The sequence below is a fragment of the Anabas testudineus genome, chromosome 2 (genome assembly GCF_900324465.2).
Source record: "Anabas testudineus chromosome 2, fAnaTes1.2, whole genome shotgun sequence".
Lineage (NCBI taxonomy): Eukaryota > Metazoa > Chordata > Actinopteri > Anabantiformes > Anabantidae > Anabas > Anabas testudineus.
In genome coordinates this window covers 22,175,040-22,202,476 of record NC_046611.1, presented here as the reverse complement: position 1 = coordinate 22,202,476, position 27,437 = coordinate 22,175,040, and the positions used below count along the sequence as shown (strand labels likewise).

Below are 27,437 nucleotides of genomic sequence, written 5' to 3'. Positions count from 1 at the left end.
TAGACATAAAAACAACAAAGAAAATAAAAAAAGACTATTGCAAATAAATCCCTCGAAGGGTCCTCGGAAGTTGTGACAACTTGTCCTCACAACAATGGTAACTAACTCAATTCTGTCCACATAATCATAGAAATACATGTAAACACACACACACACAGTCACAGACCCTTCTCAATGGACCTCGTGGGTGGGCGGGTTTAAGCTGTTATTGACGTGGGTTTCGCCCAATCAGAGGGCTGGATTGGCAGGAACCGGATACAGTAAACTTGACTGATCGCTGTGTTGTGTTGATTTCTAGAGAGGAGGAAAAGAAGACTTGACGTTTGGATTAACCTAAGCTGCCTTTTCACTGTCATTGTGTCTGTTTCACACCTTATTTCCAAAGTCAAAGGTAAACCATTCATTGGTGGTTGCTGAATGTTTCTCAGATGAGTGTCCTGTAATATAAACGATGTCAAAAGGGACACGCGAATATGAAGACACCCCCCGTAAAGTTAGCCTATCTGAGTGTTTAGCTGCAGTGCTAGCTAGCTGCTAGTGCTAACGTCAACAAAATCATGCTACTTACACATGTGTTAATCAGTACTGCGGCGTGTCATAAATAAATGTTTTGTTATTCAGCGTCTCCGTTGCTGCTTAAAGTCACATAATGTTAATAACCCTGCTTAGTGCCTGACAGCTGCTGAGTCATTAGCTAGCTAAGTTAACCGGCTAGCTAACTATTGTTGCAGCCAAACTGAAGCTGTCAGCCGGGGACTGGCTGAAGTTGACCTTCTGTCTTGTCTTTTAGTAGCTGTCCAAACAAAAGCTCATAACTGCGTTCTTTGGCTAAACAAATTAGTCAGAAAATGTAGCTATAACGTAGTATATTGGTTGGCTAATTCATTAGCTGGGGATAGTGGTTGATGCTGCAGATTACAAGTCATGGCTCGCATGTTTTTTAGTTTCATTTTGGTTTTTGGCTGGTAACCAGTGTTTTTTCTACCTTTCACTATACTTTCAGTTCATTTGCTTTTGTTTCTTCTTTCAGAAGTTGGTGACAACCTGTGAATCGGTCCATGGGAAAGATCTAACAATGTTTAGCTTTGAGGGAGATTTCAAGACAAGACCCAAGGTTTCACTTGGTGGAGCAAGTAAAAAGGCAAGTGACATTTTAAAAGATAGAAGGAAACAAATCTATAACCAGCCACTGGAAATATGTCTGCCGTACCTCACATCTATGCTTATCAATAGTACAATAAAGCATATTATTGTTTCAAGTGATTGTCTGAAGATTTTCTTGCATTATTTGTCAGGAAGAGAAAGCGTCTCTGCTGCACCGCACTCAAGAAGAAAGAAGAAAAAGAGAGGTAAATAAACTGTAGTAGTTTTTGCCAAGCTATACTCAAGAGCAAGTTTTGTTAGGGAGCAGGAGTAGTTCAGTTGATGGAGCAGTTGTTTATGAATTTCAGGATTAGTGTTTTGATTCCTGGTTCCTCCTGACCAGTTGTCGAGTTGTCCTTGGACAAGACACCGAAACCTCGTAGTAGTGCCGATATGTACTGTATGGCACCTGTCCAACAACAATTTTCCCAAGGGGATCAATAAAGTATTATTATTTCGTTATTAATGTGACTGCATGTGCTTTTTTGTATGCTTCTTTTGAACAAATCCATTATTTATCTATTTAGTTAAAATCCATGTAACTTAAAAGTAAATGATGTTAGACTTTCAAGAGAGATGGCAAATTTTGCCTTCATAGCCATTAATGCTTTGGCCCCATCAGTGCTAAGATTCATTTTTTGTTATTTAGGATGAAAGAAGACGTCTGAAGAACGCCATTATCATTCAGTCCTACATTCGTGGCTACCAGGACTTGAAACGACAGGTCAGTCTTCAAGCTCCATATATACCTTTTTTCAGATTTCATAGGCTCCCTTCAGAATCATATGTATGATTCTGTATGAAAACTGTCTCACTAACAATACAGCGTGTCATTAGCCTGTTGTTGTTATTTCGTCAAACAACTTAGAGAATAGAGTAAATGTGGGAACAAGCTACAGGTAGGTTTGAAAATGTTATTTTTTGGTTTAGTGCCAGAAAAGATTTAAGGCTCAGAAATAACTAACTGGTTTTGCTATGTTTTTTCTGGTTAATTGCCTCTCATGTGCAGTATGAAGCCTCTATGTGTATTTTTTTCTCGGGAAGTTCTGAGTCTCCCACCCTTCAGTGGATAAGAAAGGAAACCCCTTGAGAGAGATTCAGCCCAAAGTAGTCTAAGTCACATAAAGAGGTTGGTTGTCAGACTTTGAGCATTGTGAGCTTAATTTGTGGCCACTTTAATTTCCAATGAAGGTGTGTTAAAATGTTAACCAGCAAATGCAACATCAACACTTCAAGTCCAACCAGGAACTTTTAACGGCATCTCTCCCTTTTTTCCTGTTATCTATTTTTTATCATTGTTAAAGGCATTAAATTGCCTTAAAACACAAAAACATCAAGGATTTGTCTTCTATGTATTTATAGCTACAATATGCAAATTAAAATAGCACAGGTGTAAGTCTTTATATAAATCCACTGTTCTCTGCACAGCACTCCTTCTCTCTGATTTGTTATCGTCTTGTTCCGTCTGCTACTATCCGCCACTCTCTGCAAAGCCAGTTTACTTTATTTAGTTATAAGAGTGACAATAGGTTCCCTACTTACATATTCAGTGGTCTAAACAAGACCCTTACCATGACCTGTGTGTTGGCAAAGTTGATAATAAGTAATAACAATCCTACTGCCTACTACTGTCCTACCTGCTTTGACCGAGCATTTCTTACCCACTGAGACATTGATAATATGAACTCTGACCTACTGGCTCAGCCAAGAAAGTTGATAAAATATTAAATGTCACACAATGTGTCTACTCACATTTAATTTTACTGTAAATTTTTAGTATTTGTTATATTATTCAAACAAAGTAGTTGTTGTATGTGACCTTGAAACATTTTCTTCCAGTATGCTATCCAGAGGGCCAAGTTTGATGAGTGTGTCAGCCAGACACAGGCTGGGGGAGCTCAGCATGTCTTGGACGGTCCTGGTCTCTGCCTTTTATCAAGACAACTCATATTTTTCTACAGGCAGACTGTGGATGCACATAGATTGGTGAGAACGCTAAAGCTCTTTGATGCTCCTCAATTGCAATCATATTGATTGTTTCACAGATGCTATTATAACCAGAGACATAATCAATCCTTCACAAATTGTTTGTGTGTTCTTGTGTTTGTGAAGACATGGTTGTGCCAGAATTTGGTGAAACACAACAGTCAGTTTGTGAAGCTGTTGACTGGCCCGCAGAAGCAGACATGTATATTTCAGATCAAGAGGATCTTAGGCTTTTGCTGCAGGTACAGTACTTGAAAATGGATAAAACTGATGATGAATTGATATTTTTGCTGGTAGATGCAATATTCCAATGGTGCTTCTTTTTGTCTCCTAGAATCATGCAGAACTGCAAGGATGACAGTTTAAATGTGGCAGTTCCCATGCGGATGCTAGAAATATTTTCTTCAGAGAGAACCTATCTTCTTGTTATTCCAGATGCCAACTATGTAGCTTCATTACTAGAGCAGATTTTGCACTATATGGTACAGAAAGGTAAGTTGACTTATTATTGTAGTATACTAGTATATTAGTAAAAACGTTGTGTGTTTGCAGGTGTGTTTTTGTCTTGGATATGTCTGAGTTTATGTGTATTTATTATTGTCAAGTGTGCTGTGAGTTTTATTTTTGGCAGTTTTGCCTTTTTTTGATGGTTTTTCAGTAAAGAGGTAGAAAACATGTAAGAAGAGAGGGAGCTTGTGACATGCATTAAAGATCCCTAGCCTGACTCAAACCCAGGACGCTGTGGTTATGTGGCATGTGCTGTAACTACTGCTTCCAAGGCACTCCAGGAAGGTGCAAATTTGAAATATCACAAACACTAATCTCATTCCACTGTATATTGCACCACGGACAAAAGTAAACCTTTTAGGACCTAATTGTCAAACATGTAATGGGTGTATAAAGATATGAATATGTCTGTAAATATCAGTTGGTCTGGTCAAGTGTTTGAGTACTTCTGTCGCTACACGGGCAGTTCCTGCTCTGACTGCTGTGCACAGGTCAAGTACGTCTCATAATATTTACATTTTCCCAGAAGTATGACTCATTTCAACAGCACTGTTGAAATTATTCATACTGGCCAACACAAAGCATCTTATTTAATTTTAGGCGCTACGTCAACTGCTGTCAGCTGCCTTCAGGCTTAATTAACCAGGCGAGCTGGCTAGCCCTACCCTTACAAAGCAGAGTGAAAATATAGAGTGAAAGTATTTTCAGTCTATATTTCTTTGCTTTCCATTTGTATTCTCAGTTTACTTGAGGCTTTGGCTGTTGCTGTGAGTTACACTAAATAGCTGCAAACAAGATTGTCGCTCAATATTTTATGTAAATAATTCTGACATGTGTTTGTGGTAGATGCTTCATAAAGTTGTCTGTTCTTATACAGTGTTTTTGAATTTTATTTTCATTTGCGTCTTCTATCCAGGATATTACAGGTCGCAGTATATTCTTGTGAATCACAGACTCCCTTCCAGTCTGGAGTACAGCAATGCTCCTTCTATCCCTCTGGCAAGCACACTGTTGGAGCACATCCTTAAACCTCTGCACTTTACCTACTCCTCCTGCACAACAGGCGCAAGGTACAGCAGTAAAATGACTATTGGATGTTGGGGTCATGATGCTGATTTTTCAATGACATTGCTCCATATAAATGCATCGTTAACGCTAAAAGTTTAATTTTGTCTGCCAAAACAGTGATTTCGAACTTTAATGGAAATGTACGAAAACTATTATTTTTCTTGATAACTTTCCTTTACTTTGTAAACTTTTAATTTTTTTCTGTTTGCTCTGGGTCAGAATTGCTGAGTGTTGTTCTGCAGAGACAATATAAACATTGTATGATGGTTTTAGACTGAATTCAAGACATTTATTCATGCTTACAAAAGTCTGGAGCAGGAACACACTTTGCTACTGTTTGGTACTTATTAAGGCGTAATTTCAGAGATCTGGTATGGTTAACCAACAGACCTTTGCTTAGTCCCCAGTACGGTGCTCCACTGCCGACCTTGTCTGTGACCATTCCCCTACTAACAATTAATATAAAAATAAAAATATGTATGCCTGCTATAGATTAATAAGTGTTTACTGATAGACCCCCCCAAATAGCTGTTCTTGGAATACAAGGAAAAAACTACATGAGAGCAGGAAAGAGATGCCTGAATGCTAGTCAGTGGTGAAGCAGTAATTGCTTCAGAGACCAATTTACAACAAGCCATAAAAGGCCCCATAGACTCGCTCACTCAACAGAGTGCAGAGTATCAGGTTGTTTACCCTCAGTTTGAGACATTCTTAATAACAAACAACAAGACAACTTCTTTTCTTATTTGAAGAAAAGCAAGGCCGGAGTGAGAGGGACTTGTGTACACACTGACTCTAACAGCTAATTATCTGACTTGCCTCACCAGATGTGTGTAACTGAGCCACAAAGAAGCAGCTCTATTTAGAGAGACAATATTGGTGCTCTCACGAACAAAAAAAAAAAAAGCAGGATGGATGGAGGGACCTCCCCACCCTCATGGCTAAGAACTATAGAAACATAGAGAAATTTATTGCAGCATTTTTTTCCTATGTTATATCAGCATTTTAATCTAGTGTGTTCACCTGTTTAATCTTTGCTCATCTGTATTTCAGGCAGTTTGTATTTGCAGCCTTCACTGAGGAGTTCATCTCTGCACCGTTTACCGAACAAATCTTTCACTTCTTTATTCCGGCGCTGTCGGACCTCCGTCTCTCATTCCCATTTGAGGCCTTCCTGAGCTCCCTCCAGGCCACCATTGGCTCCTCTTCAGCAGCACATAGCCAGGCACCATGGTTGTTTTACTTTGTCCTCTCAGTTGGGGAGAACTGCTTAGGTGAGTGGTACAGTTTAAAAGAGAAATCAGTATTCAGAAGCGAGCAAAATTTATTGTATTGTAGATTAAAATTTAAACTGATTTAGTTGCCATTTTTTCCCATTAGTTTTCACTCAGACATTTTTCAAGAGTTTTGCGAATTGATTACAAATTAACTACTGAAATCTCTCTTTTGCAAAATGGAAGTGGCCAAAAAAAGTGAAGACATATTGTCTGAATACTCGAAGTCACTGTATATCATAGCCATTATTAAATATTGTTCATTTGCAGCATAAACCCTTAAGGAGACAGATTTATAGAGGAGTGGGATATGACAGTCTATAACAATTAACACTAATGACGACGGGTGTTGTGTATGTTGGCAGGCTCACTGTCAGAGGAGGGTCTCCTGCTGTACCTGCGGGCTCTGCAGACTCTGCTACCGCTGCTGCCTGTGTCAGAGAGCAGCAGCAGGCCTGAAGCCAGCAGCGACTCAGAGGATGAGGATGATGATGGCAGCCATCCACCACCCATGCAGGTTTGATATAAACGCATGTACACACAAATTGTTAAAAGTGTGTTCCTGTTCAGAGCTTTTACTTTTATTGATATGTCAGGACTTCCACTACAGTGTCTGTTGCTGATGAGATTCCCTTTGTCTTTACCTACATGACAAACGCACATCATTTTGCAAACTTGTATCAGCCATCTTCTAACCACCCCACAGGACAACATCACTATGTTAAAACAATTCTAATTGTTCAACATAACATTAACATTATAGAAGGTTTTGTGGCCTAATTCATATAGTATGGTTGGCAGAAATGCTTATCTTGTTTAATATGTGTGGATGCGTGAGGATAAACAAAACAAGGACCAAGCTGTAAAACATTACTTCATGGTATTATTAGATGCTAAAACACTGGATATCTGTAAATATGGTGATGATGCTGGTTCTGAATGAATAACTAATCTCTATCTCACTATAGATGTTTTCACAAAAGAACTTCAGATATCTAAAGAATCATATCCGATCCGTGTCCAGAGTTGCTTATTCACACATGTAGCACACAACAGGATTGTCTGTGTCAGACATGTTCTCACTTGGGGAAATAATCAGTTTAGTATAATAATAGATACTTTAATAATCCATCTAATAATCCATACATTCTTGTGGACAGACCCCTTAAGGCACCAAGGGTTCCGGTCTCAGTGTCTTGTACAGGGACACATATTTGCACATGGGCTCCATTGAACATTACTCAGACTTACTGTACTAGGGAGATGGTAAGGTAATGTCCAGCCCAACTGACTCAGAAATTTGCGCTTATACATGCAGTGTCTGAGAAATGTTTAAAGAAGTTTGGGTTCTACTGCATGTCTTCAATTGTTTTTGTTAAACGTGCTCTTTGGGTACAACAACAAGCTACAACTACAGATTAAATACTGTAGGTGTAGTTTTCATGCCACATTAAGACTACTCTAATGCTGCAATTAAGAGTTTATGGTTTTTATCATCAGCCTCAGGTAATGTAAATATTATGATATTATGAACATATCCTACAACACAGAAATAATACAGTGGCAAGAAAAAGTATGTGAACCTATTGCAATTTCATGGTTTTCTACATTAATTCGTCATCTGATCTGATTCTAAGTCTTAAGTATTAATTTTTAATTTATTGAGAACAACCATAAAAAAAACTCCTTTTTAAAAAACTTTAAAAAGCTCCTGTTCGTGAGGCATGACTTGCGTATATAAGTGTTATTCTCCTTGTACGGAGCAAATTCTAAACGTTTGAGTGTTTTTTGTCAGTCAAAGTAGCTCTAGTCCACACCTCCAGTCAAATTTTCTCAACAAGACTCCAAGTATGCAAATACCTGCCAGGATGAAAATTCCTCCTGAACAATGTGTAGAAAACCATGAAATTGCAAAAGGTTCACATACTTATTTTTTTTTGCTACTGTACATATGTGTCACTGACTTCATAGAGGAACTACCTACATTGAAACACGTACTGGCTTTCAACCTGCATCTGTTCCTTCTCTGTCAGGATGATAGCCGGATCTCTGTGCAGCTGATCACAGAAGAGTGCGTCCACAAACTGGACACCAAGCAGCAGACAAATGCCCTGCTGAACCTGGTGTGGAGGGATTCAGCAAGTGAAGAGGTTTTCACCATGATGGCATCTATCTGTCACACCCTAATGGTGCAACATCGCCTCATGGTTCCAAAAGTCAGGTATAAATACACAAACGAGACTAGACTCATTAATTTAGAGAGAAAAAGCAAAGGTTTCTTAGTATTATATTAACATATGGATGGAAAGGAAACTGCCTGCTTCAAATCCAACAAAAATACTTTTCATATATCAACTCAGTACCCACATTAAAGGTGCATCTTTATAGTAGATTAAATAACATGAAAATACATTTAAAGTATGATGGTTTTTATTGAATATCATAATACTTTACACATCTTGTCAAGACCAGCTTCACCGTCAAAGAGCTTGTTTACACACCTATCTGATTGAGAGGAATACTGTGTCTTTATGTGTTTCCGCGCTGTAAGCAGTAATGTAAATAACGGTGAAGTGCGGCAGACAGGCAGTTATCAGCGGTCCGCACCCACGGGCATTTACAACCGGCAGAGGAAGCAGGGATGTCAGGAAAGCTGTCAGTTCTGGATGAGGGCAATTAGCCCTTTTCAGGTTGATTACATTAGGGCCAGGATGTCAGAAGTGGTGTAGGGGGGTGGGTGGTGCATTGACTTACAGAATGTAATCCCAATTGAGCTTCATGGATGACCAACCTGCTCCAGTTAATTATTAGTAGAGCCAGCTTCTGCTTCTGTTTCTTGTTTGTACATGATGTTGAAGATGTGAATGTATAATTATTCACATTGTGTTTGCAGCAGTATTGTACTGTGGATATGTTTTGTTAGGACCACTTTGTGGCCTCATTGTATCCAAAACAATGCAATATTAAAACTGCATATTCTCTAATATAAACTGAACATTTATTATACTATAGCCTAACTAATAATCTTGCACTTTTGCATAAAAATAGTTAACCTAAATTTAGAACAGTTTCGGTGTACCTTCCCACTCCCCTTAATTTTTACAGCTTCTCCTTCCCTTCACTTTTACCATAAATCCTGCCCTTCGTCTTCCATCATTATTGGATATCTGTACAAAATAATTAGCTCACTGAGAAAGATTAATCACTGCAGAAGTGGACGGGATAGCTTTACAAGAGGCTAAGGGGAGCAAATTGCATCCCGGCCTTGATTTACTGCTCTTACAGCAAAAAACAGCGAGGCTGGCCAGCCGTACACCCAGCCCGGCACACTGCCTTTTTAATAAATATGTAAAATGAGTCATGAAGCTGCAGCCTGCCTTAAAATTGGTACAAAATGGTATTTAATGTTTTTTCTTGTTGTCTTTTGTCTGTCTGGTGTGTGTGTTTATGCTGTAATTTCACTATAATTGTTAGGGTTGGATATTTGGTGTAATTTCACTTTGATTGTTTAGTTTTACTCATTGTAGCGCTTTGTTGCTAACGGGCGTTGCTCACAGAAGCTTTGGTCCTTCATTTACTTTTGAATACTTACTGTGATTTTTGTGTTGTCATGAGATAATAATGTTAATCATATTGACACAAGAACCAGGTAGGAATTAGGTAGGAACTCAGTCTTTATGATATCGGATCAGGCTGGTTATATTTTTCTGCTGAGCAGTGATTCTTTCATTAACACAAAATGAAATGATGTGAGTATCTTTCATCAACTGTTTTCCGTGCACACATACACGTAACCCCTTTTGATGTGTTGACTTTGTTTATTAGCGGTTCATTTCTTGATTGAAATGGGGGTTTGGGTTCTCTTAGACCGTAAATCAGCATGTCAGCTGGCATTTAGTGCTTTGTTTCCCATTTCAATCAAACACCCACATCACTTGTTATGAGCCCACAGCTCTCCTCTGTGTTCATCTCCTGAGCCTTGTAGTACCGACAGATGGTGTGTGCCCAGCACAAACCATTTTTCAAGCCATATTGAAGGTTGTCTGACACTTTGCTCCTGAGCTCATTTCCATTTTGTGAGTTTGGAATGGGTTTTGGTAGATTGAAGGTTGAAATGGGAATTTGAGCACTGACATTGAGGTGAGACTATTGAGCAAATAAAGGATTCCCTTTTCCTGCTCCTTTTGAATCTTAGCTCTTTTTCTTTGTTGACCTTTACTCCTCTGCTCCACTGTGAATGCGTGATGTGGACCTATTAAAGGCAAGCATCCTTATAGGCGTCAGTGCTGTCAGTCTTCAGACAAGGGCCTATTATATGCAGGGGCACTTTATTTTGCCTTTTAGCTTACTTACCACATTATTGTCACCTGTACTTACCCTCTGTGTGAAAAGCCATGCAATTTGGGAGTATACACAAACACACGCATCCACTTGAACAAAGAGTAGCTTCACACCTTGGTGCCACAGTCCATTGAGTGCAGAGCAACTAAAGCAAGGTATGTGGGCCCTCCTTGGTGTTATCACGTAATTCACCGTGAGTGTGGAAGCATGCTGGTGCTGTGCTGGGGTCACAGCAAGGACCAGGGCTCCCCTCCTCCTCCATCCACCATTGTCCTGCTCCCCTCATCATTAAGTTAAATGGAGCTCCAGCAGGAAGCCAGAGGGCTGTTTATGACCTGAGCTGGGCACCCTCGCTAGCAACTAGTTTACTAATGGAAGGTGCCTCGCCTAAATAAAGCTTAATGGCTCATTTAATCTCTTTTCGGTCCTCACAAGCTATTAAAGGGGAGAGAAAGGCCAAGAAAATTCTATGAGGAAAATGTTGGTTAACAGTGTCATTTATTTTTTCTGCCTTTCTCCTGTGTCCTCTGGTTAACAGGGCAAAGTTAACAATCCCAACGTAGCAGACAGATTGGCGGAAAGTAATTTTACTGTTCCTCACCCTGATTGTGTCATCTGATTGAAATGGCACTCTAACTCTCAAATAAATGTTTGACTTTAATATGTCTATTTCTGTGTTTGCTCTCTGCAGACTTCTGTACAGCTTAGCTTTCAATGCACGTTTCCTAAGGCATCTCTGGCACCTGATAACTTCCATGACAACTACAATGATCACTGGGTGAGCTAATGCAATGCTGCCTATTTGTAAATGTGTTTTTATCTTTGTGTGAGCTGTTGTATTTGTGCTTGTACGGAGTATATTTAAGACATGTGCTCTGTACTGAGTCTTTACCTTTCTGCTTTCATTCTTCAGCTCCATGGTGCCACTGCTTCAGCTGATTTCCAGAGGATCTCCTATGTCGTTTGAGGACTCGAACCGCATCATTCCTCTTTTTTATCTCTTCAGCTCTCTCTTCAGTCACTCCCTTATCTCTGTGCATGACAGCGAGTTTTTTGGACATGAAATGGAAGGTAGTCGACATATTAATCTGTTCAACAAGAGTTTAAATACTGTAGGTTTGGTTTTATCTAGCTTTGTTTGACAAACTAATTTATTGTCGCAGAGTTGTTAATATCATGTATGTCTGCTTCAGACACACATCTACCTGGGGCTGGGACATGCCTTAAACATATTCTTCTATCATCTGCATCTTTGTTGTTAGAAGAATAATGTATTTTGTTTTCAGCTGTTGCACATTGTTTTGCCGCCCTGTGAAAATCAATATCTGTAAAAGACAATGAACACATTCTCCTTCTCAACAGGTCAGACACAGTCGTCCATGATGCCCTTCACATTGTCAGAGCTTGTGACTCTGTCTCGGTGTCTGAGAGATGCCTGTCTGGGAATCATTAAGCTCGCCTACCCTGAGACTAAAACAGAGCACAGAGAGGAGTACATGGCTGCCTTCCGCAGTGTGGGGGTCAAGACAAACACAGTGGTTCAGCAGCGAATCCAGGCTGAGCAGAAACGTTGGGTACAGCTGTTCAAGGTAGATATTTAACACTACCATTGCACTACAGTTAAATTCATTAAATTATTATATTTTTCTTATATTTGTAAATTTATAGACTTTCAGCAGAAGGAATGGCATTGACAAGGTGTTAATTTAGATGCAGTTCATTATCATCATCACATATATATTATATGTGAAAAGTCCAACACAACTTAGACATAAGGAATACATTATTTTCTGCGGGGTCCTCTCTTCCAGTAATGCTGAATATGTTTAATTTTTAAAGTGTAAATCACAACATCTGGCACATTAACAGCAAGCTTAATTGCTGTATAGCTGCTCTGTGCATTGAAGCTAAGTGGCCTAATTCTTGCCTGTGTCAGTGGAAATCAAGAATGTATGCATGAACAGGCATAGACAAGGTGGATCGCTGCCATGGTGGTCATCTATTGAGCTATTTACACAGAGGAAATGAGGCAGAAAACGGCATTAACGTAATTCTCCTCAACTTTTTCTCCCATTCCATGTCTCCCTTTTATTTTTCCTCTCTTATTTTGTTCAGGGAAACGCATATTAGGTTAATTTGTTCTTGGCTGTTAGTCTTTGACAGAAGGATTTAAAAGTGACCACTGCCGTTCAGTGAAAAGTGGCAAATACGTGAAGAGCACGTCGGGAATTTTCATAAAAAATCTACTCAAAGGATTCTTGTCAGCTTAAACGATCCATTAAAGAAGTGGGGAGCAGGGAAAATGCATTTTCCAAATTGAATAGTGGGATTTACAGTCGGTTTAACGCTGCTGACCCCTAACACGCTAATGTTTGGTTCGTGTCATCAGCCGTCCCTCCTCATCTTTTATCACCTCCATTGTCGAGCTATCTATTTAACTGAAAGAAGTTAATTGAATGAAAATGATCAACTAAGCTTGTATTAATATTGCTAATGGAACTTTCTTCTTGGCCATGTTTGGAGAACGATGTCACGCTGGAGTTTGGGAAAGGCCCATTAAGGCTTGCACTTAACCCGATGGGCTAATTAAGGAATGCTTATTCATTCCCAGAGTCATGGGTAGGCCTGCTCCAAACCCATCGGCACACGCCTTTTACAGCATTTTGCACTTGCCATTATTGCAGACTCTGGTTGCCTCCCTATGATTGATTGTCACTCTATGAAAATGACGTGCTTTAGAAAAGAACATTTCGATTGAAATAATCTAACTGGGGTATTATATGGAAATGGACTTGCTGTAACTGACACGGCAGACGTAACCACTCCCTTTATAAATTATCATGCATTGACACATGAGGTTATACAGTGACTGCAACTAGCCACAGACACAGTAGAGCCTGTTATGTACGGTTGAAGGTGGAATGAAACCTGTAAGTTTGCCTAGTAAATATGTTGTCATAGGATCCTAGACCTTTGACTGAAATCCTGAAGGGATAAATCAATATTTTTTTTTATTGTGCTAAGTAAACATTAGGTGTATTCAGACAAAACATTTTCTTTTTGTCAAATGCACTTTTAGTATAGCCTGTGTTAGTGGTCACCTGAAGTGGTTGTCTGCATATACCAAAGTATTACATTAAAGAGAAATATGTTAACCGTGAGCCTTCTGAAGGCTGGTTGAGAGCCATGCAGCTATTTGCCGTGCTGTAAACCATTGCTGTGTCTTTTGCATTCTCTGTCCGATGGCTGATGTCAGCAGACCTTGCCAGTAATTAACAGGGCTGGACATTGAGCAATGGCGCAGATCGTTTTTCTTTTATACTCCAGATAAATGGTGCACTAATGGCTGAATTCTCAAATTGCTTTTTTTCCTCTAAGCGAAGGCACCTGGTTGAACACTGTACACAGAAAGCCTCATGTCAATTTTGTATTTTCTACTCTAGGTTTCGCCCTTCAACACACTGCAGACAATTTTGTTTGCAAACAGTTTAATGTGATAAGTGTATATGTGTATCTGTGTATCTGCCCAGGTCATCACTAACTTGGTGAAGATGGTGAAAGCTCGAGACATTAGACGACCTTTCTGTCCAGCAGGTCACTGGCTCTCTGAGGAAGTCAACATCAGAGCAGATAAGGTACCACTGTTTAGTTTTTGCCTGGCTGATCATTGTTGGGTGTGATATTATGTCAAATTTTACACCTGGAGCTGTATTCACAGAGGTGTCCAGTTAAAAGTCATGTTAAAGGACATAACTTCAGGAGGCAGAGGCAGGAAAGGTACTCAAACTTGTTAAAAAAATATTTCGCAAAGAAATAGAACAATCAACAAAAGCAAGAATATAAGTTAACAAGGAAAAATATAAAAATAATATCTCACTTATTAATTCAAGTCTGGTTACTAGTTCAGTTTTTCTATGATAGGTTGGTAAAGTGTGTCAGATCCCTATTAGAGTAGTGTTGCTACACAGTGTTGGATGTTTTCAGGCCATGCTGTGAGGTCTATGCTCTGTTTACCTGTGCGTGCCACAGTGGTTACCATGGGTTACCTGCATACCTTTTCTATTGTTTTGCTAGAAAGTTGAAATTGTAGAAGACGAAAAGATAAAGAAAGAAGCCCTTACCAGTAGCAATTAAATCGCGAAACCATATAATTTAAATAATGGTATTTAGGTAATATCTATAAATAAAATAAATCTATGACTTGGCATCCCAAGAGTGGATTACAGACCAGATTGCACTAACCTCACAAACCAGACATTGTAAATGATCTTTTTCTTGAGTGCATACACTTTGCATGAGTTTAAAAGTTATATATCCCTAGAGACTCATGAACAGTTTTCCTGTTACCGGGTGCAATATCTGCTAATCCTTGAGCTGGAAAACTGAGAAGGTGTAGTCATACTTGCAAAGATAAGGCATCACTCTTCTTTCTTCCCCAGTTATTAAACCAAACAAAAATGGAAAACTTTCAAAGGCTTTTAGCCATGAATGTATTTTATCGAGTCATAGGCAGTGGGTTTTATCTGTTGCATTATCAACCATCACCATCAGAAAGTCAGTGCATAATGTGCCTGAATAGAAATTCATCACTGACATTACATCAGCTTTAAAGTTTCTATTGTACATTTATACTGACAGATTTGAAAGCTGTTGCATATAGTTTGATGCCACATTGACTCATTGAATGGTTCCCTCTTTTGCCTCTTCAGGTCACCCAGCTGTACGTCCCCTCTGCAAGACATGTGTGGAGGACAAGAAGGATGGGCCGCATCGGGCCGCTTCAGTCAACACTTGATGGTAGTGTAATTTAGTTCATGTTTTTTTTTGTCATTACATAACAACTAATTTGTTATCATTATGTTAGAATATCTTACTATTATTATCAGCTAGAACAACCAGACTCTAACCCTGCAATCACAGTGCTATACTTAATGTACACCACATCGCTGCTCGTTTGGCACTGGCTGGGAATTTAGAATTGTATAATGCTTGTGTCAGCTTGATACATTGCCCAGGAAATCATCCTAATTGCTGTCCAAAGTCACCTTCTCTGTGTTTACTTTTTATATTCTATGGAGCTGTACATCGATATTATATCCCATAAGAAGAGTTAAGAGGCATAGGTTAGGGTGCAGATTGACCTGTCCTTCAGAGCAGTACTACAAAATATTGTACCTGAGACAGTCGATTTACCCTAAACTGTGTATCATTCATTCATTTGTTTTCAATTTAAAACAAAAAAAAAAAAAACACTTTTTTTTTCTTCAATTTTCCTTTCCAAAAACAAATGAACTAAAGATACACGGATTTACCCTCAGTAAGTCATTAGGCTTGCCCATTTTAACTAAGACAAATTACTATTTCTCATCATACGCTCAATTAGGCAATCAGAGAAAAATACACTGACACAGGCAGAGCTTCATCTGGCTCACTCTGAGCCATCCCCAGTTTCTGTGAAGTATGGTGTGAAAACAAGCTGATAACAATGTGTGTATGATCTACCTAATGCCACTCAGAGGCTGTATGGGATAAATTCAATTAGTGTGAAAGTACCTGATGAACTCAGCCACATCTGGTCCATGTGTTGTCTGGCCTTTTCTCATTTCCTTAAATGGACAGGCCCGTGGCTGATAAATGAGCAACGCATTGACCACTCCATGGCCATATTTCTCCTCAAAGATGGAAACCTGATGGGAAAATACAGATCAGATTGACTAATTGGGCAGAATAATTGAGCTGCACTGGACACAAAGTGACGAGGGTGAAGAGCGGTTTAGCTATAGTGGCATTTTTTTGTTTTCTGGGCTAAACAGTCTAAACCCCAAGTATAATGCTAAACAAACATCAGCCTAATGGATAAAGCCCAGCAGGTGGATGGACAGCTCACAGTTGGGCTAATTAAATGGTGTCATTAAAAAGCTGTAAGATGGAAATGCCTGTAATGGCTGGCCTGTAAGCAGAGGGCTGGATCCTAACCACAGAACTGGGTACTGAGAAATAGTAGTGATACAATTATATGGGTTTTACACGTAGTAATCATCCAACTAAAGTTTTCCAGAGCAAAACTGCAAATTTTCAAAATTCAGATTCATTTTCCTTTTTTTATTTTGTGAACAACTGGAGATGCTTTAGTTTTTATAGATTTGTCACTCAACTCAAGTCCAGAGTCGTAAAGGTTATTGGTCCCTTTGCTGTATTGATGGGTAGTGCTGGTGTGGACCAAATATTGTGCTTTTAAATCTCCGATATCTGATTGAATTAGAAGAAGTTGGAAATTGGCTATAATATTAGTTTGATGTTATCAAGCCAGTATTGACGAAATGGGTTAAAAACAGGTTTAAAGGTTTAAAAAGATACTATCATTGACAGAATCTGTGGGACAGGGTGCCCGTTTCTTGAGTTTTAAGGGGGAAAGGGAATTATTTGGCTGTCACATATATGCAGCTGCTGACCTGTTGTATGTTGCGTGTGTTTCTGCAGTCGGCACAGAGCCTCCACAGCTGTCTGTGTCTGAAGAGAGACATCTGGCCATCCTCACAGAGCTCCCTTTCGTGGTTCCCTTTGAGGAGCGAGTCAAGGTACTGCACTACTGCCTCACGTGCTTATATTGCAAAAAATATTGTGTGCTGTATTAGCTTTGAATGATGCAAGGCTCCCCTTAGATTTCTGTTACTGGCAATACAAGGGCATTATCAAGCCAGTATTGGAGAAATAATGGCTTGATACACATGCACATACACAAATTGTAAATGTACATTTTATACATTTCTGTTGAACAACTTGGTTTTTATTTCTCTTCATTTTAAAAGAAGGTGTTGAGTCAATAAATGTTTAGAAATGAGTGAAAAGGCTGCTTTTCTGTAGCATATTGTGAAATAGTAAGCTGATCAATGATGATCAAAGACACAGGATGAACAAAAGAAAAGGATTTATAACTGACCCTGGTTTACTGTCGTGTAGATCTTCCAGAGGTTAATCTATGTTGACAAACGGGATGTGCAGGGTGACGGCCCATTCCCTGATGGCATCAATGTCACTATCAGACGCAACTACATCTATGAAGACGCCTACGATAAACTGTCTCCAGAAAACGGTACATTGTGCAATGCTGCAGTTTGAAAAATTATTTTATGTGTGCATGATCTGTGTTTTATTATTATCATGTTGTCTGGGATCTGGCAATTTCCTGCTTTTATTTTCAGGTTCACAGGAGAGAAGCGGTGTGGTGTAACAAATGTTACACTGTCCCCGAAACACTTGTTATGCTCTCTTATCTTAGATCTTAATATTAAGAATCAAGGTGTGTTAGCATTAAATATGAAGCTTACCTCTATCCTTGCGCAGAGTATTGAATTTTGGTAAAGTATAATTGTGGTTCCGATTATTCTAATGGATCACATAAAAGCAGAATCAATTATTTTAAGTCACCTCTTATGTTTTTGAATTTGAAAGGGCACTTCAGTGGGGGCAGTCTGATTAAAAAGAGTAGTAGGAGACCTGGGCTGAAGACATGATCTATATCATTTATATGTCTATAAGTTATAGCTGCCTTAATTTATCACTGTATATTAATTATTCTGAAAGATGACCTCTTATAGAGTTTGATTTGTTTATCCTGCAGGTCACAAAAATGCTTTCTTGCAAAATATGTTTGGGGAAAACAATATGGTGCAATAGATTTAAGTAGCATATATGTAGGAATATGTAAAGGATATATACAGTCCAGTTCAACTGATTGAAGACAAGAAACTGTTATAAACTGGGAATGTAAACATCTGCTATTATAAATTAAACAAAATGTTTCTGACCTGACAAATGAGTCTGATTTAAAGAAAGAAAATGAAAGATCTTAAGAGGCCAATTCCATTTTGTAAGTGATGCTATAGTAACTTTTTTTGTGTGTGTTGGGTAATACCTTGTAAATTCCTTCTTTCTTTTGGTACCTTCCTAAATTCTTCCTCATGCTCCTTGTCCTTAAATTTAGAAACAGACCTGAAAAAGAGGATTAGGGTCCATCTGCTGAATGCTCACGGTCTGGATGAGGCGGGCATAGACGGTGGCGGTATCTTTAGGGAGTTCCTCAACGAGCTTCTCAAGTCGGGCTTTAATCCCAACCAGGGTTTCTTCAAGACGACCAACGAGGGCCTGCTGTATCCCAGCCCTACAGCAGAAATGCTGGTTGGAGATTCATTCACCAGACACTACTACTTCCTAGGCAGGATCCTGGGAAAGGTGGGCCTTTAAATCTATTAAAATGATGATGATGTTGATGATGATATATCTGCACTCAGAGTATCTAAAACAAGGACTAAGGTCTGAAGATACAAGCTTACAGCAAAAAGGGAGAATTGTATGAGCTTGCCACAGACAGCCTTGATCTTATGACCAATAAGTCAATCCAGCTCCATCACAGCTAGTGTGGAGGCTGGCCTTGCATTTTAGAGTTTGTTGTGATGTTTGTTCTAGAAACTGACAATGTTTAGAGAAATTACCATCATTTAGTTGTTACAAAGATTTGGCGATTGGGCTTACTGTTCATTATCTCTGTACGCAATTTGTTGATGCAGTTGTTTTTCGGTTCCTTTCTTCCTCTGGTGGTAGTATTTATTAGGGCCTAATGTTTCTAAATCATCCTTAATGCATGTGATAGTGATTGTTTATCAAGATGCTCTCCTTTTGGGTGGGGGCTATCATCTCAACCTGGAGAAGAATTACCTCATGACAAGCGGTCGCCTCTCAATTAGGGCTTCCATTAGCCGATGATTCTTACCTCTTGTTTGTGTAGTGACTGCATTTGGCTGCCACTAAATCAGCAGACCCACGCAGACAGGACATAAATAAGCATTCAAAGTATGTGGTAATAGCATTTTGATCTGTTTTACAGTCAGGAGCATCCAGGTCTCTTCTGTCTTGCTCAGCCCTGCGTGGTCCGGTCCACTTATCAGAGCATCATAACTCCTCCTCCTCTTCTATTCCTTACTTTGCCTCTCTGTATTCTGTGCAAGTGAGAAATGATCAATCAGCAGCTACCGTCTCTCCGCCCCCACTCCTTCGATATTGTGCTCTCGACAGCTAATGGTTCAGGCAATTAGACTGGTGGAAATTAATTTGAATTTGACTTTCAATTAACCCTACCTTAAGTTCCTCTTTCTCCATAAAAATGGACGTTTGAGTGGCCATTTGAGAGGTGTATTGATATTTGTTTAGTGCCGTTATTGCCTGGATAAAAGGCAACCGTTTATATAGATTGGCATTGCATCACCGGTGCCGCAATGTGCACAGTGCATGCTGCGGCTCAAAGGACACGGGAGATTAATATTGTTAATTAATGTCCGAGGCGTGCCATTGTTGTGGAGGTGATGTATTACAGGCAGGAGTGGCTTGTCTAGGGTACTCACTGAAATGGGATTGAACATCCGAATAGAGGCCAGTCATAATCCTTCTTCCTCACTTGTCCACCCAGCTGACAGGCTGAAAGATTTAAGCCACAAATGGTGAAACGTGAAAACGGGTTAGGTTGCTTTTGTGTTTCCATCTCTTCAACCTTAAGACTAAAAAGTTAAATTAGGCTTGATGGGAATGTTTCTCATCATGTTATACGACCTGTAGAAGATTTCCTTTGTGCCTCATTTGTTTCTCATTAGTACAAAACCTCCAACCTCATCAGCGGTTGCCTCTCCAGTCCGTAAACTGTGAGGCTGAGGAAAGTGCTAACTGTTCTAAAGTCCTGGCCTCGTTGATCTCCAGTGACTGATAGTTCCCTTTAGCAGTGTGTGAGGTTGGCACCCCTGATTTATGGAGATGCGTTTGAAAGGCATTATAATTTTATTGATTCTTAATGTTGTAAATTAAGAAATTTATTTGGCAGCTAACAGAATGCACCTGCAATGTTGTTGGCATTTATTCCACCTGATGGTGCTGCGATCTGCTTTAATTGCGTTGCCACTGCACTCACTTATATTAAAAGACCCAGGCCATAATAATTAATTCTTTCCAGCCCAAGTCATTTTGGCATAATTTCTGGCAATAAACACTCATAAATAAAGTAAGTGGCATTGAAATAATAAGGCTACAGGTTTTTTCCATATACTTACTGCTGCCTCTTCCCGGCACAAGTGTTATTGATAGGTTTCAAGGGGCCATGCGGCGCGTATGGTCTGAAACGAGTAGAGGCCACCAGAGAAATACTAAGTGGATTATTTTGCATAAAAAATAGACAATGTTTGAAGTTGTGCAATTTACCTGTGTTTAGAAAATAGCTTTGATTTATGCGTGCGTGTGTGTTTAAGATGCATGCATTATGGAAATTCTCTAGATTTATAATCCATTTAGCTGATGCGGTCAGGGTTTTTAGCGCTATCATTTATAAAGACCTGTATATTTTAATGCCTCCAATGGGCTCTTTTTCGGACTATTCCAGTACATTAGCTTTGGGTTTTATGAGTCACCTGCCCAGCTGCAGTTCTTAATGGCATTTAAGGTCAAGGTGAGAATTGGCATTTATAAAGTTTGAGGCGGGTGAAAGAGAAGGCTGTGTGTTTTAGATAGATTGTGTTCTGTGTTTAGCTCTCTGTCACTCTGATGTGACCAGATTTACTATCTTATCACTTGATTTTCTTTTGATATAAAAGTAGCAGGCAAATGTAATGTTGTGTAATGTATATTGTAATAAGAGTTTAGAATATGTACTTAGTAATGTTATGCTCGCCACTTGATGCCGGCCACAGTCCATTTAGTTATCTCGGTTATCTAATAATGTTTTATTCAGTGACACCCAAGCAATAAACAATCACTGTGTTTAATGCTCAGTGCATTTTCTCATTTATACTGATTGACCAGTGTCCTTGTCCTGCAGTTGTCCTCCAGTTAACATCCACATTTTCCCACAGGCGCTGTATGAGAACATGTTGGTGGAGTTGCCCTTTGCCAGCTTCTTCCTGTCTAAACTTTTGGGAACCAGTGCAGACGTAGACATCCACCACCTGGCCTCACTGGACCCAGAGATGTACCGCAACCTTCTCTTCCTCAAGAGCTATGAGGGTGATGTGGAGGAGCTGGGCTTAAACTTCACAGTTGTCAACAATGATCTGGGAGAAGCTCAGGTGACCTGGGTTGGGGACGGGGGATACATTTGTTTCCATCTCTGTTTCTATGCTGGTCAGTAACTCTCATTCAGCCGCAATTCCTTCCTCCTGTTTGGCTCCTCTTTGTGCCGTTAATAATTCATTTCCCCCATGATGCACCACTTTTCAGCTCAGAGAGAGATAAAGCACGTCGCCACGGCTGCCCTAAGCTGTGCTGCAGTGCAAGGAGCAAAGCAGCTCTATTGACCATTCCACCTGCCTTTCCTCCAGAAATTATCTCAGAACACGCCTGAAAGAAGCAACTAGCTGCTTTTAAGCACGTCCCTTGCAAAGCTCAAAGCTGTGGAGACAAGCCGCCACCATCACACTGAGTCACCTGGGCCCAGACCTGCACTCTAGTCGGAGCCCCTGTTTGCTCAGGGCCTTAACGCGTCTTATTAGCTCTTCTCAAACAACACCTGAAACGGCTGAGTTACAATGTAGCCCTCCTGGTCACAAATAGGGCATCGCAAACACGATAGGGAAAACAATTTGTGAAAGATTAGGCACACACCCGGGAGCAGACTGCCCTGCATTTGCCCTCATGAGATAGCCAAAGTAAGCAAGATAACGACAGTAATTCTCTTACATTAGCTCATAATCAGAATCCACGGTGAGGAAACAAAAAAGCTAAAAATTATTACCTGTCAGTGCAAACTCACTCAGTACGCAGCATTCAAGGATTGGACAAAATATAAGGAACGACTTACAGTGCTATGGATTATAATACAGTTTCATTCTGTATCACTGTGGTGAATGCCTTTGTGAAGTTTATCAATCGGTTTTTGTTGAAACTGCGTCAGAGAGGTGCTGATTCATGTCTATTGTCATTTTTGTCTGTAGTTTGTATTGGTGTTAAGCAAATATCCTGTTAAGTGTCTATCAGTCAGTTTACGTGTTACCGCTGTTAGTCATTGCTGATGCAGTGTTCCTGTTCGGGATGTGTGATGTTGATTTTTCGGCAAACTTCTCACTTTGCAGAAAGGCAAACAAAGGCTCAGCTGCAGGATTTTAACTAGGGATAAAATCAACAACAGAACTATGCATACAATGCATTAACACTCATGCCTAAAAAAAGTCATATTTTGCTCTTAGTCCGTTTTTATCAGCCCTGAAATAAAGTTTTTTAATCCTTTAATCTACACTCATTGAGCCTTGCGGCTTTATATAATGTTGCAGCAGATGCATCAGCTATTCAGCTACTTAGCTACTTATCCCTCTTTTTAAAGATTTTGAACCTTAATATCGCTTTGAAGAAGGAAAAAAAAAAAATGTTAGATTTTATACTTTTTAAATTGCGATGGATAAAATAATACAAATAAGCCAGGCAAAGTGAGATACTTCCTAAAGTTGCTAAATCACAATTAATAACGTCACAAAACACATGAGTCACAAATGCCAACAAGAGGAAAACTGCATTGGAAAAAGATGAACATTACATTTTGCCTGCTGCTATGATGTCATCATACACCAGTCTTTATGAACAGAGATGAGCACATCTTATAAAGTGGTAACTGCTCTAAAGCTAATGAAAAGGGAACCTGGGGCCAAATTGTATTAGACCAGATGTTCATTGGATGTGCTATATATAGAACCACTGAAATCGTTTACACTCTCTCTCTCTCTCCCTCGCTCGTGTTCTCGTTCTCTCTCCCTATCTCTCCCTCTCTTTCGTTCTCTTTCACACACGCACAAACACACTAACATCCTTACCTTTAATCAGAGTGATGTGGGAAAAACATTTAATTACCTCAGTGGGATTGAATTAAATCCACTATGCACAATTAAAGCACTCACATTGTTTGTTGGTCATCTGGCATCTAAGGCAGACTTAGTAATATGCATAATTAAAAAAGCAATACGGCTACCTGACAGTAATATTACTCAACAGCACAATGGAGAATACATTCTTTTTAAACAGAATCGGCTTGTGTCTTTTTGACTCAGGTTGTTGAACTGAAGCCAGGCGGCAAAGACATTCCTGTGACTACAGCAAACCGAATAGCCTACATCCATTTGGTGGCTGACTACAGGCTGAATAAGCAGATCAGGCCTCACTGCCTGGCCTTCAGACAGGGCCTGGCCAATGTGGTCAATCTGGAGTGGCTGCGCATGTTCGACCAGCAGGAGATCCAGGTAGTCTTCCATGACAAAGAAAAGTGCACATAAACACATGTATAAGTGACAGAAGCTTAACGTGGTTTTCTTCTGAATAGGTGCTGATATCTGGGGCACATGTGCCAATTTGTCTCGATGACCTAAAGAAGTTCACAAATTACTCAGGTAGGATCTGATGTTAAAAATGTTTGTGCTGGAGTTGGCAGTCCATTTAAGAACAGGTTTAATGATGTCTTTCATCTTCTTCAGGTGGGTACTCTGCCACTCACCCTGTCATCCAGATCTTCTGGGAGGTCGTTGAAGGTTTCACAGACGACGAAAAGCGCAAGTTGCTGAAGTTTGTCACCAGCTGCTCCAGACCTCCCCTGCTGGGCTTCAAGGTCAGGCTTCACCAGACTTAAATGTTTTTTTTCTCGCAGTACTTACTCTGCAGTCTGTGTTACTACCTGAATACTTTATAATCAGCAGGTTTTCCAGGCTCAACAGAAGGGAGTGTTCCTTCTTAATGGGCTTGTAATGAAAATACCTAGACGGATAACAGCCCTCAAAATAATCATTTTCCAATTAGTCTGCGATAAGGCTGCGCCAGTATGGAGAAGTCTTATCTCTGCGTCCACTGTTGTTTTATAGTTCATGACCCTCCTCGCCTGAAGAACTCCTCCTGCAGCTGTGTGTATGTGTGTGTGGGGGCTTGGTCGAAGATCCTGGCTGGACAAATATTGCCATTCAGAACTCAGTAGCAGGTTGAACTTTTGAACTCTTGCCTTCTGTGTGACACGGCAGAAAGCAGCATTTCCCGTTAAAAAAAACTTCCAGGGAAACTATTCGCCTACTTCTAAACATTGTTTGAGCAGTACTGAATCATTGCTACTAACATCCTATTTCTGAAATGATTTCCTAATTGGAAGCCATTTCACTTTGTCACTCACTTGATTTGTGGGAGCTTTAAGGAGCTTAGCATAAGGGGGAAAAAGCAGAAAGTGTCGCTGAGGCCCATTAAAGAGTTTTTATGTGTCTTACTTCGTCTAAGCAGAAGCTGTAATCATCATATGATTGGTTTTATTACTCATTATGACTGTCAGCAGTTAAGAAAATCTAATTGGTTTATTCTTAAAATCAGTAGTACCTCCTCTTTAGATTTAAGAGTTGCCTTCCCTCCTCATTCAATCAGTTTGACTTTGGCTAGTGTGTGAATGCTCCCCCTCTCCCTCCCTGTCTACTCTCAGGGCGGTAATTCGTGGGGGGAGCAGCCCCTGACCCAGCCCACAGCCTGAGCCAGCTAAGCTTTAATTAGCTGTCGTGCAACGGCCCAGGATTCATTAGAGGAGAAATAGCTCTGTCAGGAGAAGTCGTTTAAAAAAGATGATGGAAACTCTCTTTTTTTCCAAAATGATAGCCACACTAATGACACTTTCTCAATAAGCAACGATAGTTTAATACGGTAATTGTCAGAAAAATGGGGTCATTAGAGCTAAGCCCCCGAAGAGCCATTTAAACAGGCGAGTATGGCCACTGCACCGTATGTGCTAACTTTAAAATTGCAGGATGAAATCAGGGAGGAGGAGCTTGTTCGTCCGTCCAGCTTGTGATGGAAACGGTCGGTGTCACAGTCCGGAGATGAGGTGGCCTCATCACAAGGAGCCTTGATTTAAAAAATGCCAGCTTGACAACATGAAACGACCATTCCTTCAGCGTCTCATCCAAGGGTCAAACTGTGGGCCGGTGTCCCACTCAGTACCTTTCAAGCACTAAGCTGATTTTCCAAATTTATACTTACACTGTATTACCTTAGCGCTTAATGTCTGTCTTTTAACATTTATCCCCTAGTGGAATTTGACATTTATTGCCTAATCGGGATTGCTTTGGACATTGTGATCATTGCAGACATGAGTTGATTCATGTCTCATTTTTCCTTCTGTCTTTAAACACCTTCTGATGACCAAATTTAACCTGCAGCTACAACAATTTGTTATGTGCTTATTAACAATGAACATTTGCACACAGGAGCTCTACCCAGCCTTCTGCATCCACAACGGCGGCGCTGACCTGGACCGGCTGCCCACCGCCAGCACTTGCATGAACCTGCTCAAGCTCCCTGAGTTCTGCGACCAGCACCTGATGAGGAACAAGCTGCTCTACGCCATCGAGTCCTCTGCTGGGTTCGAGCTGAGCTGAGGAGGACAAAAGCTTCTCTGTCCCTGCATCCACGGACTTGCCACAACAGAAAGTGGTTTGAGAGAAAAATATTTGTGACGAAGAAAACAAACAGAGTGTGTGTGTGTGTGTGTGTGTGTGTGTGTGTGTGTGTGTGTGTGTGTGTGTGTGTGTGTGTGTGTGTGTGTGTGTGTGTGTGTGTATCAAGCTGAAGCGTGACGGGAAGATCATCCACAGACTGAAGATTAAATGGTGCAAGAATGAAGCAGAGTAGGGAGCTTTTTTACCTTGTTGCTTTTAAATAATTTAAATGGTCAGTCACTTGTCAGAACACTACAGAGGAATGCTGATACCATCACAAAATATTATGCCCTTTAATACAAACAAGAAACGAGCAGTAGCAGCTGTTCTCTTGTGTAATCCAACATGAATGGACAGTTGTTTTTTTCACCAAAGATTAAGTGGCATCAAATGAAAAGAAGGCAATATAACAACAGGGGGGGCAGACTGTGGTGTGCTAAGGGCTGCGAGGCGGAGAAACCTTTGTGTATAGTGATCATGTATTTTCACATGGAGGTCACTGAAACTCCAGTTTTTGTGATTTCTGCAATGATTTTATTAGCAGTAATTCCTGTCATGCCCAATAACCATACCGTAAGTGTGCACATGCCAGCTGAAGTATGTTAGTGGCTCTTATTGCTGGACTAAATTGGGGTAAAGCATTCTATGATTATGGGTTTGTGAATATGTATATGTTTACAACTACTCCTGTTCATTTATTCAGTATTTGTACAGGTTTGTTTTGCTTTCCGTTATGTGGTGAATTGAGGCCTCGTGTTTTCACACGTTCGCTGAGTTGAACCATCTCTTCCCTGTTTGCTCTTAGGGAGCAGCTAATGTGTTTAAGACTCACAGATGCTTATGAATGGCCAGTATTCCAACAGAAAAGGAAAAAAAAAAGTATGGAAATGAATAAAAACACTTTTCTTTTGCACTTTCCTTCCATAAGTCTCTTTTCTTGTTGCTTGTAATTTACAGTAATGACCAAGACATAAAACGGTGCTTTGTGGGAAAATCTCTTCCTGAGTTTTATGGCCTCTGACATATAATTAAAGAAACATCCAGTTAAGAAACACTGAGCAGAACTATTCTGGCCTTGAGATGCATTATCGGGCTGAGCACAAATTAAGATGTGTGTGCGTTTGTCATAAATCTACATGTCCTCTGATGCAGTACAGCCCAGGAAGATACCCATCCCTCTTTGGACCGAGTCCATCTCTCCATCCTCTCCTGCCTGCTGCAGCAGCCAACTTGCTGCCCCTTCTTCTCATCTCTGAGCCTGAACCCCCGCACATCCGCTGGGCCAGGGAACTCAAAGTGGTAATTGGGTCTTAAAAACTGGTCTTGTCATTGAAATGAGGGATTCATCTCAATTACTATGAGATTTATTTAAGACTATTGCCTTGTGATGGATTATAACTGACAAAGTTAATGCAGGATGTTATGAATCATCCTCGGTGTGTAATATACTTTAGCTTGCTCAGAGGCCTTTTAAGGGCTAATCGAAGCTTTTACCCTTGTTTATCTTTCTGCACAGCAAGGAAACATCAAAAATCACTTGGGAGGGGGAGCTGGGGGCAGGCTGGGGTTGATATTGTAGCTTCCTTCACTCTAAAAGTGCCATCAACTGCACAAATCCTCAAGCAGAGCATTAAACCTCCGA

General features: G+C 40.1%; 1 protein-coding gene across 1 annotated transcript; it reads left to right on the top strand.

Annotated features, from left to right (window-relative positions):
- The first annotated feature begins 270 nt into the window (after positions 1 to 270).
- Positions 271 to 26,713, top strand: ube3c (ubiquitin protein ligase E3C). Its single transcript, XM_026363043.1, has 24 exons — positions 271 to 391; positions 1,031 to 1,141; positions 1,296 to 1,349; positions 1,793 to 1,867; positions 2,983 to 3,129; positions 3,256 to 3,371; positions 3,464 to 3,621; positions 4,553 to 4,706; positions 5,758 to 5,978; positions 6,344 to 6,495; positions 8,012 to 8,199; positions 11,011 to 11,097; positions 11,233 to 11,390; positions 11,682 to 11,908; positions 13,850 to 13,954; positions 15,029 to 15,116; positions 16,800 to 16,897; positions 17,280 to 17,412; positions 18,304 to 18,551; positions 21,209 to 21,421; positions 23,390 to 23,578; positions 23,659 to 23,725; positions 23,810 to 23,940; positions 25,565 to 26,713. The coding sequence occupies exons 2-24, from the start codon at positions 1,076 to 1,078 to the stop codon at positions 25,733 to 25,735; spliced, it is 3,246 nt and encodes a 1,081-aa protein (XP_026218828.1). The 5' UTR covers positions 271 to 391; positions 1,031 to 1,075; the 3' UTR covers positions 25,736 to 26,713.
- Positions 26,714 to 27,437: the final 724 nt, after the last annotated feature.

Bases quoted from the DNA above. Each gene is read 5' to 3' on its own strand.
- ube3c (XM_026363043.1), top strand. From the start codon at position 1,076: ATGTTTAGCTTTGAGGGAGATTTCAAGACAAGACCCAAGGTTTCACTT. The intron at 3,130-3,255 runs GTGAGAACGCTA...GTGTTTGTGAAG, and splicing joins CTGTGGATGCACATAGATTG to ACATGGTTGTGCCAGAATTT. The intron at 11,098-11,232 runs GTGAGCTAATGC...TTCATTCTTCAG, and splicing joins ACAACTACAATGATCACTGG to CTCCATGGTGCCACTGCTTC.